The following is a 15,703-nucleotide window of genomic DNA, read 5'->3' as shown; positions in this document are numbered from 1 at the left end:
AGAAGAGGGCATCAGATCCTCTGGAACTGGAGTTATGGATGGCTGTTAGCCACCATGTGGGTGCTGGGATTTGAACCTGGGTCTTCTGCAAGAACAGTCAGTGCTCTTAACCACTGAGCCATCTCTCCAGCCCCATATTGATTATTTCTAATGATCTATACTACTGTATTACCACTTCCCATTGCATCTTTTCTACACAGTACAGTTATGTCTAATAACCCTTCGAAGTCTAACTGTTGTTGAAAGCACTTTATAACAAGCAACTGACTTTATTCATATGGTTTCTAACTTTTCATTTTATTTATACAAATCTGTCAGCAAACCTCAGCTTGTTGGGGTATTCATCAAAATATTTGAATGCTTAAAAGTGTACGTATTTCAAAACTTGATCGTTAAATCTTTTGGTAGTCACCCACCAAACCATGAGCAATGATAAATGCCTCTGTCTAGCAAAACCTAAGCAGTGAACCACAACTAAGTCACACCTTCTCCACTGTGAGAAAGCTGTGTGCTTGGAATAGAAGAGAATGCAAAATGACCAATCCTTACCTTCACAGGAGACTGGGTCGATAATGACTACTACATAGGATATCCAAGCACCGGGGTATAACCCAGTGCTTAAGTGTTTACCTAGCGTGTTTGAGGCTCTGGGTTAAAAACTATGAGCATTTCTTGGGCTGGGGAGATGGCTCAGCAGTTAAGAGCACTGGCTGCTCTCGCAGAGGATTGAAGTTTGGTTCCCAGCACCCACATGGCATCTAACAACCATCTGTAACTCCAGTTCCAGGGGATCTGATGCCCTCTTCTAACCTCTGCCAGCATTGCACAACATGAGTGCACTTACACACATGCAGGCAGTACACTCATACACATAAAAATAATAATAATAAAACCATGAACATTTCTTTAGGCCACAGCATTATTAAGTTTTTGTAAATGACCTGCAAGAAAAGTTGAACCCAAAAGAAGAGTAGAGATAATGAAGTTCTCTCAAGTCATAGCTATAAGTTACAGCACAGCCAGGATTTTAGACCTCTTTTTCCCTTGATGCTAAAGCTTATCCACCCCTGTCTTTTATCTCATGGACAAACCAACTCTATGCAATACATTATAAAGGACAAAACCCAGGTCTTTCAAAGCCAGGTGGTTTTATTTAGTTTATGTTACTTTAACAAATTATTTATTTTATTAATGAAAATGGTGGCATGGTTGTCAGTTATGTTCAGTGAGTAGCCTTTATGTTACTAATTCATATATATCAAAATTAGGAGTCCATCAGAAAGGAAATATTGTGGAAGTGGATTTCATGGCTCTGACAATCTGTTTTCAAATATGCAAGTGAGTAAAACTTCTGTATTCAACAAAATAGAACTAATCTGAAGAAAGCCTGATAAATAACATTGGAGACTTAAAAACTCAAACTTGCCAGTGTCTTGAATGAGAATTATTATAGCTATTTTTCTTTGGAAAGAACTTTGTTAATATTGTTTATTCATGTTTCAATGGACATGGAACTTATAACACCTGCTTACTGTGTTTCTAACAGTCTATTTGCACATATCTGTGCCATATGAAATATATTGGCCTATGGTAAAAGCCAGTGTTTTAAGAGAAGTTATCATACTTAAGTTCTGAAAGGAGATAATACTTTGCATTTGCTTCATGCTTTTACATTTTTAGTATAGTTACAATGATTATCTAATTCGCTCTTTGCAGCACGTGTGAGTTTGGCAGGGTGAGGTATATACCATTTCATAGAAGAAAAATCATTTCATCATTTATTATGTTCTGATTGTCAAACCAGATTATAGTAAAACTAAGAGAAATGTCCTAGATGTCTTTAGGTTGTATATGTAATGAGAATTTAAAAAATATCTCAGAAAGCCCACCAGCCATGGTATTTATCCCTTTTATATATTTGATTATATATATATAATATATATGTATAGATAGATGTACATATATGTATATAATACAGACAATATGAATTTTTGACTTAGTACATGTATAACTAAACTGCACTGATAAGCCTTTGCTTTTCTGGTCAATTCAGGCTCTCTTTATTGGCTATGGACCTGCATTCAAGCATGGCATTGAGGTTGACTCCTTTGAAAACATTGAAGTCTATAACTTAATGTGTGGTAAGTGTGAACCATCCATTTCCTCTCTTCTGAAGACAGGTGAAGTAAGGCACATGGTGGACAGCTGTGTGGGGATGATGGTGAAGTACGGCAGAGCCCCATGCTTTCATGTTCTTTTTCCTGACCGAGAGTCACTGAAAGAATGTGCAGAGCATGATGTTATATGACTTACCCAAGCTTTCCTTTATGTAGCACTTTGTGAAAGTTCAACATTCAGAGCCCTGGGATTAATTTTATAACATTTGACTCAGAGCAGTGATGGAAGCCATTGAAAAGAGCATCCACACACATGTGACAGACATACACCACACAGACACATACAGATGTACATACGCACACAAACACACACAGAGAGATAAGTGAATAAATAAATAAAATATACACAAGCAACAAATTCATAAATAGTCCAAAAAGCTGAGAATATTGTTTCCGTTCTTGCTAAAGAACAAAAGACTCAGATATATTAGAACTAAAAAAAAAAATAAATGCATAGTATAAATTGATTTACTTCTAAGTAACTCTTTACCTTTCTTGTAATTATGCAGATTTATTGGGTTTGACCCCGGCTCCTAATAACGGGAGTCATGGAAGCCTTAATCACCTTCTAAAGGAGCCTGTCCACATCCCACATCATCCCAAAGAAGAGCATTCCCTGGCACCATGTGCCATCAAAGCAGTATCCAGCAGTAACTTTGATTGTACATGTGACCCCTGGGTAAGTATTGTTACAAAGCTTAAACGGTGCATAGTTCGTGTGTGTGTGTGTGTGTGTGTGTGTGTGTGTGTGTGTGTGTGTGTGTCTATGTGTGGCATGTGCTGCAGAAATAAGATGAAATTAAGGGACTGGAGAGATGGATCAGCAATTAAGAACATTGGCTGCCCTTGTAGAGGACCCGGGTTTGATTCCTAGCACCACATGGTGGCTAACAACTGTCCTAACTCCAGTTCCAGTGGGTTTGACACCCTCTTCTGACCTCTATGGGCTTTGCATGACATAGGTGCACTTACATACATGCAAACACTCATACACATAAAATAAAAATATTTCAAAAAAGAAACAAGATGAAATGAAAATATATGAATGAGAGGTAGCATATTTATTTATTACTCATCCATATATTTAAGTTATAATTCTAAGGACACCCCCAGGCCATTTATTACATAATTTCCCACCTAGCTTTTACATCTTTAGTGGGTGCTGTGATCCCCAGGGGCATGTGGGGTGAATTCTAGAGGATCCCTTGAACATTCTGAATCATGGAGTCTATGCTGTTGTCCCAGCAGTGAGGTCTTGAGGACAGAGTAAACATATCATAATGAATGCTCCTTCTCTAAAATGCTGCCCAATGTACTCTAAATGTGGGGAAAAATAGCAGTTTTGGGGGTACAAATGGATGTATGGCACTGTTTCATTTTTATTATTGTTTTCATCAGAGTTGTAACTAACTTTTAAAAAATTATCTTGTGTGTATGAATGAGTGTTTTGCTTGTATGCATGTGTATGCTCAAAGTGTGTACCTGCTGCCTGTGGAGGCCAGAAGAGGGAGTCAGATCCTCTGGAACTCAAGTCATAGATAGTTGTGAGCCTCCATGTAGGTGTTGAGAACAAACCTGGGTCCTCTGCAAGAGCAGTGATTGCTCAACCGCTGAACAATCTCTCCAGCCCATGAGTTGTAGTTATCTTAATAATTACTATGATGCTTGTGTCTTACAGGTTGCTGTAAGATAGTAAAAATGCCCAATAAGTTATGAACCAATTGAAAACCCCCATGAAGTTAGCAGTTATAGCTTATTGATTTAAGCTTATTGAAGAATGGTTGGAATAGGAGTCAGCACTTCTATTTTTCAGTTATCATAGATAATTTTGTCTATTGCAACTGTTATTTCCTTCTTTTATCCTTTGTCAAAGAAGGAAAACCTTTCCCTTATATACTACTGTTGTAAATTTTATCTTTGTTCTATGTTAAATTAATTAAGCTATAGAAGTTGTATACTACACAATTAAAACATGTCTCTCAATCCTTAAAAATAGATTTATAATCTTTTATTTTAGATTGTGCCAATCGTGGACTTTGAGACACAGTTTAATCTGACCATGAAAACTGGTAAGGCATGTTATGCTCAGATCCGCACTATGAAAGCAGACTTTCCTCATTGGTGTGAGCCACAGAGAGTTCTTTGGAGACCTTATTTAGGAATAACCAATACAATAAGGAAGCAGAAGGCCATGAGATGAGTCATAGAGGTCCCTTTGCCAAACACTCTCACTTGTTAGTCATAGGGCAAGAAAGGTTATTTTGCAGTGGAAATGGTGGATAGCCTATTTTGTGGAAGCTGGGTCTCTTTTTTTTCTGAATATGATGAATGTATTTTGATAGGTTTATAGGAAAACCTTAGATTTCCATTTACAATATGTGGTAATTTTCTGTTTTCTAAGTTCTGAGTTAATTACAAGAGGTTATAAATTGATTTATTTACCCAAAGCTAGTTCCTTGTCACTTTTGAATGAAAGTTATGAATATGTAGGCAACTGATGAAATATTTCAATTGTGACCTGGATAATCAGATTCACTTTGGTACAATTTCTGATCTTTAAATGACATGCATGACTGGCATTTTTCCTTGCTGGAATAAAGAGGTAAATAAATTCTGCATTAATCCTGATATAACTATGTAAAAATCCCTCCTGTAATTGCTGAGATTAGGGGGCTCTTTTATCCCCAGTGTAGCAAAGTGTGAAGTATAACACCTTCAGAACTGGGTGGATCTGTCTGAACTCATGAGCTCAGAAACTACGTCATGGGGAAAGTAACCTCTGCAAACTGCCATCACCTCATCTGTAAAATATGCACAATCTTAATTCACAGGGTCATGCAAGAACTAGATGATGGAAAACAGTTCTGCAAAGCCCTTTACATTTGGAAAAAGGCCAATAGACCACACCTGTAGTGTTAGCATTTCAGTTAGTTTAGTTTCATAATTTCAGTTCTGAGTCTTTGCTTTGTAAGTTTCCACACATGCTTTCTTCAGTGTCTATTAAAGAATAATTAAAATGAGGTTAAGGACTCTGGGGGAACTGGGGATGTAGCTAAATTTGTAGATTGCATGTAGGAAGCCCACAGTTCAATCTCCAGCACTGCAGTAAAGCCAGGTATAGTGCTACACACCTGTAATCCCAGCATTCAGGAAGTAGAAGCAGGAAGATCAGAAGTTCAAGGTCAGCCCTGGCTACACAGCAGTTTTGAAACTAGCCTGGACTACATTTAGCTGTTCAAACATTATTTTCATAGTATAAGACCTAATTAACTAGAATTTTTCACAACTCGAGGTAGCATCCTCCTGTAATTTCTCAACAGCACATCGATATCTCAGTGAAAAAGGAAACGCTTCAGTGATTCACATTTGTGTTGCTTATAGTGCTGCTCTCTATAATGTATGTGTTTTATAGCAAAAAAAAACAATTTCCCATATGCCTAAGTAGAAGAAAGTGTTAAATGAGTATATCGTTGTGTAGTAGCAAATAATGCACATGAACTATATTTAAAACATGCTTTCATTTTCCCCTTATGACCCAAGTAAAGAGTATTGGCTATAGTACTATGCCCTATGGAAGGCCCAGAATTCTCCAGGAGAAACACAGCATCTGTCTTCTTTACCACCAACAGTTTGTGAGTGGGTACAGCCAGGACCTCCTTATGCCCCTCTGGACATCCTACACCGTATTCAGAAATGCAAGTATCTGTCACCTCTCGCACTTGCTGAAAGCATAGCTTCCTGCTGTTTATCTAGTTTAGTATCTGCTTTTGATGAGGGAGCACTGAACAGAATCAGAAAAATTAGGACCCAGTTTTAGATCTTTGATTATTTAGTTATATGACTTTGAGACTCAGAGCAAACTTCTCAGTGATTCTTCTTCAACCTCCTTCACCCCCTGTTTTTATTTATTTATTATTTGTTATATTTTATTTATTATTTTTACTTTATTTGTATGAATGTATTGCCTGCATGTATGTAAGTGCACCCATGTCATGCAATGCCATGGAGGTCAGAAGAGGGTGTCAGATCTCCTGGAACTGAAGTTATGGACAGTTGTTAGTTGCCATGTGGGTGTTGGGAATGGAACACCAGTCCTCTTAACCACTGAGCCATTTCTCTAGCCCCACACCCCCTATTTTGAATGTTGTATGATTATGATGTTTAATCTTAGGATGTCAGATTGGCAGTCACCCACTCATTTCTAAATGCACAGCTCTGTGAGCACAAGTATTTTTCCTTAACTGAACAAATCTAAGCAGACCCTGAGAGCTCATTCATGTCACTGCCTTCCAACTGCCTGAGGACCCCAGCCCAGTTGGGGAGGCAGTCACCTCCTCTCTCTGCCCTCCCCCCACAACACCAGAGCAGAGGGGCCTTGCAAAGAGCAAGGACAAATAACCCAGAATAATACCACCATCCTCCCTCATCCCAGCCCCTGGTGCTATGGTGGAAAGAGCATGGTGAAGGAAAGGGACTTGGACAGAGAGACGGGAAGGAGGGGCTTGCATAGCACTGGATTTCTAAACCACACAGACCAGACTTGCGGGTGACTGGCAAGGTATAAAGATACTCTTCAGGGACAGAAATCATAGCTGGATTTAATAAAGTTACTGTCAATACTCACTGAGATTGCAAATCAAAGGCTAGGGGTTTGTGTATATGTATGTAACTTCTGTGTTAAAATCTGTATGGTACATACATGTTCACATATTTATGGACAATTTCTTGAATATCTTTTTCTAATCTTTGAAGACTGCCTTCAATCAATCTCTTTCTTGGCTTTGTGCTATGTTGCGTTCTCCATGTTTGGTGGGTACCTTTTTCCATTTTTTATTGTTTAATGCCTAAGTTTGCAGTGGTCACTGACCTAACTAAAGCTGTGTGAACTCACAGTCGTCACCACCTCTCCAGTGAATCTCCTTCCTCTCTGAGAAACTTCTGGCTGTGTTTTTGAATATGGAAGAGTGATTGTTATTTCTGAAAACCAGTGTTTTAACACGCATGATGTTTAAAACTGTAAAGATAAGGCAAAATCATCACAAAAGAATAGAAAGATACTTGCACGTATGTGAATGAATAGTCTTACCTTTCTAAAGAGTAAGACTTCATGCATTTAGGAAACATGAATGCATCAGTAGAGAAATGGAAAACTGGAGAGGGATGTGTCTGCATGCCTGTGCGCTGCAGTTCAGCTTTAGCTGTGCTTTTCCTTTGCAGTTCTGTGTCTGATACCTAATGGTTCTTTGCCTTTTGTTTTTCAGGACAATTTCTCTACAGATGATTTTTCCAACTGTCTCTACCAGGACCTTCGGATTTCTTTTAGTCCTATCCATAAATGCTCCTTTTATAAGAATAATGCTAAAGTGAGTTATGGGTTCCTCGCCCCACCAAGTAAGTATCCCCCCCCCCTTCCCTTTCCTTCCTCTTTGCTTGCTTTCCTTTTTCATACTTGTAATCTCTCATTACAAGGCTGGGGGTGTGACTCACTGCTAGAACCTTTGCCTAGCATATATAAGACCCTAAATTGGATCACTAGCACCAAAGGTAAATAGCAATAGTAATAATAATAATAATAAATAGTAATATTAAGAAATCGGTGAAAAATATTTCATACATTATGAACAAGGCACCATGCATAGCCTTGAAAATTGTACATTAGAAACATAATTGGGAAAAAGTACGACTGTCTAAAACTTGAATTTTATGAAACTTTTTGTATTTGTTGGAGGGAAGCAGGTAGAACATTCTTTGCTTTGGTTTCTGCATTTCCTTGGAATGGAATTTGAGAAAACATGGTGACAGTAAAAGGCATGGTGGCCCACACCTTTGATCCCAGTACTCGTTCTGCATTTCCTTGGAATGGAATTTGAGAAAACATGGTGACAGTAAAAGGCTACATTGGGCCCGGCATGGTGGCCCACACCTTTGATCCCAGTACTCTGGAGGGAGAGGCAGCTGGATCTTTGTGAGTTCAAGACCAGAGCCTGGTCTACATAGTGAGTTCCAGGTCAGACAGGGAGACCCTATCTCAAAAAAAGACCTAAAAAAAAAGGCTGCATCAGAGCTCTTGGGAAGGAATGGAGCTTTGTTGTTTACAGTGAATTGGGTTAAGGTGGAACCTGCAGTTGGCCTGCTTGTTCACTGCTACAGAGTCTCTAAGGAATGGTTATTTTGAAGGAATGTGTCTATTTTTTTTAAGTGGCAAATTGTATATTAATGAGAATTTTTAAGACCGGCTTTAAAAGGCAGAAATAAGAAGGTTCCAGGTGCCCAAACCCTTGCCCTCCAGTCCTGGCGTAAGTGTCTGCAGACAGGACTTGGCCATTCATTGGTCTATAAAAAGACAAGTCCAAGCCTCAAGCTCACACAAAGAAACCTTGTGCAACATGCTGAAGCCAACTCTGTGCTTGTTTTTTCTGGGTAGTAGATGTTATGCTGAAGCCAGTGGACTTTTTTACTTTGTCTGGGAAAAAGTTTAAGAAGATTGTAAACACAGTACATGTCAATTGAAATAAAGCAAATAAGGTAAAATTTGAAAATGTTTAGTTTGAACCCTTATTAAAATTTTTGTTTCTTTGATAAACTTATCATCACAAAGGAAAGAGCTTAAAATTTTATTTTTCTAAGGGTCTTGGCTAAATGTACCATATTTCCCTCCTCCTAGGGAACCTTTTTCCTAGGACAGTTTAACAGGTTTAGGATGACATTCAGCTACTTTTTAAGAGCAGTCTTCTCATTACCAGAACTTGTAATTTCAAATGTTACTTGTGCAGTATGAAAACATTGTCATTTTTCCCCCCTTTCTAGCACTAAGTAAAAATTCAAGTCAAATATATTCTGAAGCTTTACTTACTTCTAATATAGTGCCGATGTATCAAAGTTTTCAAGGTAAAAAAGGTTTACTATAATTTTTATATGTGTAAATATATTTTATATGTAGTAGGATTTATGGCCTTAATTGAATGCTTAATTATCAAATTCATTCTTCAAGATTTGTTTAACTTTGCGAGTACTTGAAGACAAAAATTCTATAAATAGAATTACAATATATTCCAGTGTCTATTTAAATTGTTATAAACACTCTTGGCAAAAAAGTATACCACATTCTTTCAAAAGTTACCTAGTAAATATAATGAATGACTACTTATATTAACTTTCAGTATGTTTCCTTATTAAATGGTTTTTAGCTTGGGATAATAATTTTTAAGGTTAATAAATTTTAGAGAATTGTTAACCATGGCAGTATTTGACTCTTCTAATAGTAAACAAACATTTCTACATGAATTTATATGTAGAATATAAAAATATAGCATTTATAAGGACATTCTAACTTGAATTTTTGTCTATGACATGATTATTTCAGAAGGGAAACTTAGGCATCAATGCAAGTTTGAATCAATTTGTTTGCGATGCTGTAATGCTTATTGGTGATACATGACCGATTACAGTGTGATGCCCATATTCAGGAATCCTGAAACAGCTGATTCAGCATTTGCCTTTTAGTCCACCCAAAAGCCAAAGATGAACAGTGGATTTTGGATCTCACATTAAGACTGAAGCTAAATTTGACTTAGTCTTTAATTATTACAAATCCTAATTTTATTTATATTGTTAAATGATTCCATACGACAGCATGACACGTACTCATCTGAAACTGCATGATCTTCTCTTTTGTTTCAGTTGTATGGAAGTACTTTCATAATACCATACTGCAAAGGTATGCCAAAGAGAGGAATGGAATTAATGTTGTCAGTGGTCCTGTGTTTGACTTTGATTATGATGGATCTTATGATTCCTTAGAGGTCCTGAGAAAGTAAGAATGCATTTCATTACTCTTAAAAGTAGCTATCGAAATGTATTGCCATCTCGTTAGTAGAACCTCTTCTGTTACAATTCACATGTGTATGAGACATTCATGATCACACCAGAAGACTTTTGAAATCTGCTGAATTTTGATGTTTTATTCAGTTTTTTGTCAATTTTTTTCAGTCAGTAGTGTGTCACTTCCATCCAAATCAATGGAGTCATTTATGAGCACTGTTTAAATTCTGACCTCTGTTTAAGATCTTTGGGTGGCTAAATGTTAGGATGTTCCCATGATAGACTACCTGTTAGGCGAGGGCAATGTGGTGTGGTGACTGAAGTCTTGGTGAAGGAATGAGCAGGCACTTGAAACTGTAGTGTCTCAAGTCTGATGACCTTGAGTTAATGTCACAGCAGTGAGCCACCTCTAACTGGAGGGAGGAGGAAAACACCAATGGAGCTGGTTTTATAAAATGAGGAGAGAAAATATTTTATAAACTGGTTGATCCTTTTGATTCTTGCATGGGAAGAAGGTGTGGGGGAAGGGATTAAACTCAGGGCTTTGCACATGTGAGACAAACTTCTACCACTGAGCTGCATCTCCAACCCTGGCTGAGCTTTATTAAAGCAGTCACATTACATTTTGTAAATGTTTCTGCTCTTGTGACTACAAGACTGAGAGACTAAAGACTACTGATATTTTTGCCTCTCTCAGAATATTCTACTCTCCTAGGCCAACATACTTGGGAGTATGTCAGCCTGTAAAATATATAACTTTTTATTTTTTTTACCATGTCTATTGAGGCATACATGTTCTTCATAGCTTCCCCATGGACCATGGTGGTAAAGAAGATGGTAAAGAAGGCATCATCCCATGCTCCCTGTTCATAACTTTAGCCAGAGCCCTAATTTTTAATGTATTTTACATTATGATTCCACACAGTATCATATTTGAACAACAGTGATGTACTACCCTGAATTTTGAAAGATTGCAAACAAATAAAAACAGGTTTAAAACTAGAGAAAATAGGATGATGATGAGGTAAAGGTGTTACTTAAGAGATTTTTGAAAATAGGATGCAGTTGTGCTATTGTTGTTGTTTTGTTTTAATTAAAGTTAAATTTTAGAGCTGGGTGTGGTGGTGCATACCTTTAATCCCAGCACTCGGAAGGCAGAGGCAGGTGAGTCTCTATGAGTTAAAGGCCAGCCTGGTCTACATAACGAGTTCTAGGCCACCTAAGTCTACAAGGTCAAAAAAGACCAAAAAAAATTTGGGGGGGTGGATAAGATGGAAATTCAGTCAAAGGAAAAGAGAATTCATGACATAGCCTCTCTGAAAGAGCTGGGATGAGAAACCTTAATTCAGTCTCTGTTGACTATATAACATACAAAGGACCATCAGTACTGATCTAGAATTAGAATCTTGGTTATAGATGTTTAAAAACATATATTTTTCTTTACTATCTCAATTCTAGTGTCTTTAGGTAGAACTGAAAAAGAAAATGGAATTTCCATAGAAAATAAGAGTTATCTGAATCTTTAATTACTAGAGTCTGTCAGAATATTGAGGCATTATGGTGACTTAACTTCTTAAAACATATTTATTTAATCAAATTTGAATTTTAGATGTTATCTCAAAAGCAGGTCCTGCTGAAATGCTTACTGAAATGAAGATATTTCTTTCTGAAAGTGTACATTTTTCTGTATTTTACAGAAACATCAAAGTCATACGGAATCAAGAAACTGTGATTCCAACTCACTTCTTCATTGTGCTCACCAGTTGCAAACAACCGTCTCAGAATCCCTTGCAGTGTACAAGCTTAAATTCCGTAGCTTTCATCTTGCCACACAGGCCTGATAACAGCGAGAGCTGTACAGTAAGTAGCCTTCCTCACTCTCCCTCACACAGTTTACACGCAAATGCATGCACACAAGCATGTGTGTCTTACACTGTACTGCATAAGAAACTGTAACTCCTGGAGGTAGATGGTCTTGGAAATTACATGATGGTGTTAAATTTGATTTTCACTTTTGTTACATTATTTATTTATTTTGTGTGTATATGCATGTGCCACAACACATGTCGAGAGATCAGAGGACAACTTGGGGGAGTCGGTTCTCTCTTTCCACAATGTAGGACCCCAGGATTAAATTCAGTTGTTAAGCTTGGTTCCAAGTGCCTAACCCACTGAGCTATCTTGATGGCCCTTAGATTTGATCTTCTAAGATGACACATCTTTGTAGAAGACCACCTTGTATGTTAAAGACATTAAAATCAGATTAGAATCAAACTTCATATGGCTTAGTTGCTAAATTCTAGATTTATTTGAGTAATGGATTTTCTCTGAATTCAAAATTGGACTTCTGATTCCCAGACTGACAGTATTATTATAAATTAGTGTTAAAGTTGTATGTAGTTAGACAACATTTCAAATAAGTTTCTACATAAACTTTATTGTGAAAATATTCTTTTATATTGTATTGTGTTTGTTTGGAACAATTGTTTATATAATTTTATTTGATTAGAATTTTAGAAATCTAAATTACAGATTCTAAAATTAATATAATAATATTTTGGCAAATTTTAAGTGTTTAAGGGTTTAATTGTTTCCCTATAGCGAGGCAAAAATACTTTTCTTTCAGGGTACTTTTCCACATTTCCTAAGGTTATCATCGTTGTTGTTGTTTTATTCTTTTGTTTTGATTTTGTTTGGGGTTTGGGGATTGGAGATGGATCTCAGGGCCTTTCATATACTAAGCTTGTACTCGAGTGCTGAACCGTGCCCCCCAACCCCCATACCAGACTCTTGGGTGGTTTTCTTTTTTTTCACTGAAGTCACACAAAGGAAGTCTACACCTGAGTTGGCCAACATGTTTTGGCTTTCACACCCATCCCTATGTAAATTGGTGGATTCTTGGAGATCTGTGGGCAGAAGGGTCTTGAAACTCAGACTCAGCTCAGCAGGAAAGATTGTTGCATTTGTGCCTTTCTTCACCACTCTCTGTATCTAGTCATTTGTCCTTTGTAAAGTGTTCATTGGCCCCTGCTTTAGGTACTGGGACCAAAGGGAAAACCAAAGCAGTGATTTCTTATGGGAGCCAGAGAGAGGGTTATTTTAAGGCATGTCATACATGCTGTTTCCTTCTATTTCGTCTCTGAAGTAGTAACTAAAACATAGTTGGATTAGCCTGAGTAAACAGATAACTTGCATGTACTTTTAACCTATTCCTGTGACTGTTCAGATAAATGGCAACTGTCTGTTGCTCAAGGAGTTCTGAGCTGCTCTCCGTAGAGCCAGAGTAAGGATTATAGCAGAGAGGAAACTGAGGGCTGGATAGTAAGAAACTAAAGTTAATGGGAAACTAGAGGTTGGTTGTTGGTCTGTTTTGTATGTGAAAAGTCTGTTTCATCATTTTCAGCCACTAATGTCTCAAGAATGCATGGGCCTTAATTTTTAGATTCTTAGATTCTATTTATTTATTTATAGTGTTGGGGGGAACACACATGCCATTGCACACGTGTATACCACAGTGCACACGTGTAGGTCAGACAGGACAGCAGGACTTGGTTCTTTCCTTCTACCATGTGGGTCCCAAGGATTGAACTCAGGTCATCAGGCATGGCCATTTCGCTGGCCCCGTGGGCTTTTTTTTAATGGATGTCTTTGATCTTTATCCATGACTAAATGTTTAGACTAAGATGTGGATTTGTGACTTCCATCCTTCACCTGATTCAGCCACCATCTCTACTTCTGTTTCCAAGAAAAATCTGCCTTCGATTCTTTTCAGATCACACGTTAGCTAGGTCTTTACTTTTACCAAAGATGAAACTGCATTTTACCACATCTCCCAGCCCCATTTTTCATGCAGCCATGAAGATAACACATTCCAATGGATGCTAGCATCCATCTAGTTCAGTTGCACATGTCACTGCACTTGATCTTTAAAACCACACCAGAAGAATGCAGACAGAGGAATCAGAATTCAGTTGTTAAGCACTTTGCCTAATAGGATAGTCATAAAACCCGAACTTGAGTCCAGTCTTCTTCCTGGTTCTTTTCTACTATGCATGTAGTTTCAGTTTTCCAGTATTTCTAAAAAACCTCCATGAATGACGTCTCTTGCACCTATGCAATGTGTAACTATCTGTTTCTGGTTTTCTTTTTTCCCTCAAATTTAATACATGAAATTAAACAAGTATGCACATATATATTAGAAAACATGCTACTCAAAATTGTGGATCATGCCTCACAAGTCTGATGACATCTGCGAATTCATAGCCAAAAATATCATAAGCTGTTAAACTGGCAAGAGGGAGACCTTATTGATAAAGTAGACTTAGTGTTTTCTGTGACTTGTCTTTTTCATTCTCTATCTTTCTAGCATGGGAGGCGGGAATCTTCATGGATTGAAGAGCTATTGAAGTTGCACCGAGCCCGGGTCAAGGATGTTGAACTCATCACTGGACTCAGCTTCTATCACCAAAGAGAAGAGCCAGTTTCAGACATTTTAAAACTGAAAACATATTTGCCAATTTTTAGTGAAGAAGACTGATTTTTTTAATTAAAGAACGCACCATAAATCTTTTTGAGAGAATCTTATATTTTATATAATTCTTTATCCAAACTATTGCATTGTTTGGAAGCTGTCAAGCCGCGTTAAAACTGGGAATCATGTGTGATGCTGGCATCTCAGGGAAGCATGAGGATTCCGCACAGGAGCAGGAGGGTGTTCCTGTCATGTCTCATGCAGATTTGCTGTGTAAGAATTAGATGCGTTGTGCACACACTGGGATCAAAGACAGATCACACCCAGAAGTGCTCTTCAGTTTCTTAAGGAGAAGTGGCTATGAACATGGTCTGGGCACCAGATGTTGGAACTGTTTTATTGACATTGGCAAATACTAACAAGATTGGATAGTCCATGTTACATTCAAAATTTATAAATGGTTCTGGAATCCGTTAAACTTGGAGTTTCAATTTTTTTCAGTTTTAATAAAAAATATTTTGAGATCCTAGTTCTATTTTCTGTTTTCCTCCTCAAAAAGGCAAATTATTAATCCTGTGCTTTTAAAACAAACTGTGATCAGGATTTCTTAAGATATAATGGCTCTCACAAGTTGAACTTAGATGAAAAATCTGTGAGTTATTTATCTGTTGTAAAGTTTGACTCCACAATCCTGTTCACTGGGAATGAGTAGAGGTTGAGGTAGTTCTAAAAGTGGTTCTCTTAGATCTTTACAATTTGACATTATTTGGGTGAAACTTCAGAGAACTTGCAAAGTGGCATTTTTCATATGAGAGGAGTGTTTTCCTCTGTGTACAAGTGACCTCACCAACAGAAGAAGGGATGTTCTCTGCCCAGCTGTTCATTTTGAAGTTCTGTAACTCTGAAGAGAACATGTCCCACATCACTTAGCATCTTTGCTGTGGTTTGACAAATGGCACAGTCGACTTGATTTCCCCTCTGCAATGACAGTACTCATTTCAACCTGTGAATCTTCAGAGGCAATGTTAACTTTTAGGTCTTCTGAGTCCATTTTATGTATAATATTACTATACCAAATATTTCTATAAGTCTTTCGTAGAATAATCATCCTTTGTGGCTCTAGATAATAAAATTTGCCACTGACATGTACTTGATAATTCTGGAGTTTCATTGTTTTTGTTTTAGAGTAGTTTCCTAAAGCTTTTATTCAGTCTATTTTCTGTTTAGATTTAGT

General features: G+C 37.5%; 1 protein-coding gene across 1 annotated transcript in view; it reads left to right on the top strand.

Annotated features, from left to right (window-relative positions):
- Enpp1 (ectonucleotide pyrophosphatase/phosphodiesterase 1) overlaps positions 1 to 14,998 on the top strand; it is a 76,210-nt gene extending 61,212 nt beyond the window's left edge. The window contains exons 15-24 of the mRNA XM_008822143.3: positions 1,269 to 1,338; positions 2,054 to 2,141; positions 2,687 to 2,856; positions 4,195 to 4,246; positions 5,718 to 5,872; positions 7,439 to 7,568; positions 8,985 to 9,065; positions 9,858 to 9,990; positions 11,696 to 11,858; positions 14,365 to 14,998. Of these exons, the coding sequence (XP_008820365.1) occupies positions 1,269 to 1,338; positions 2,054 to 2,141; positions 2,687 to 2,856; positions 4,195 to 4,246; positions 5,718 to 5,872; positions 7,439 to 7,568; positions 8,985 to 9,065; positions 9,858 to 9,990; positions 11,696 to 11,858; positions 14,365 to 14,535 (1,213 nt within the window). The 3' untranslated portion in view covers positions 14,536 to 14,998. The remainder of the gene's footprint in view (positions 1 to 1,268; positions 1,339 to 2,053; positions 2,142 to 2,686; positions 2,857 to 4,194; positions 4,247 to 5,717; positions 5,873 to 7,438; positions 7,569 to 8,984; positions 9,066 to 9,857; positions 9,991 to 11,695; positions 11,859 to 14,364) is intronic.
- The last annotated feature ends 705 nt before the right edge of the window (positions 14,999 to 15,703 follow it).

The sequence above is a fragment of the Nannospalax galili genome, unplaced genomic scaffold, assembly GCF_000622305.1.
Source record: "Nannospalax galili isolate Female #2095 unplaced genomic scaffold, S.galili_v1.0 scaffold186, whole genome shotgun sequence".
Classification (NCBI taxonomy): domain Eukaryota; kingdom Metazoa; phylum Chordata; class Mammalia; order Rodentia; family Spalacidae; genus Nannospalax; species Nannospalax galili.
The sequence above is the reverse complement of the archived record's forward strand: the minus strand, read 5'-3'. Positions and strand labels throughout refer to the sequence as shown.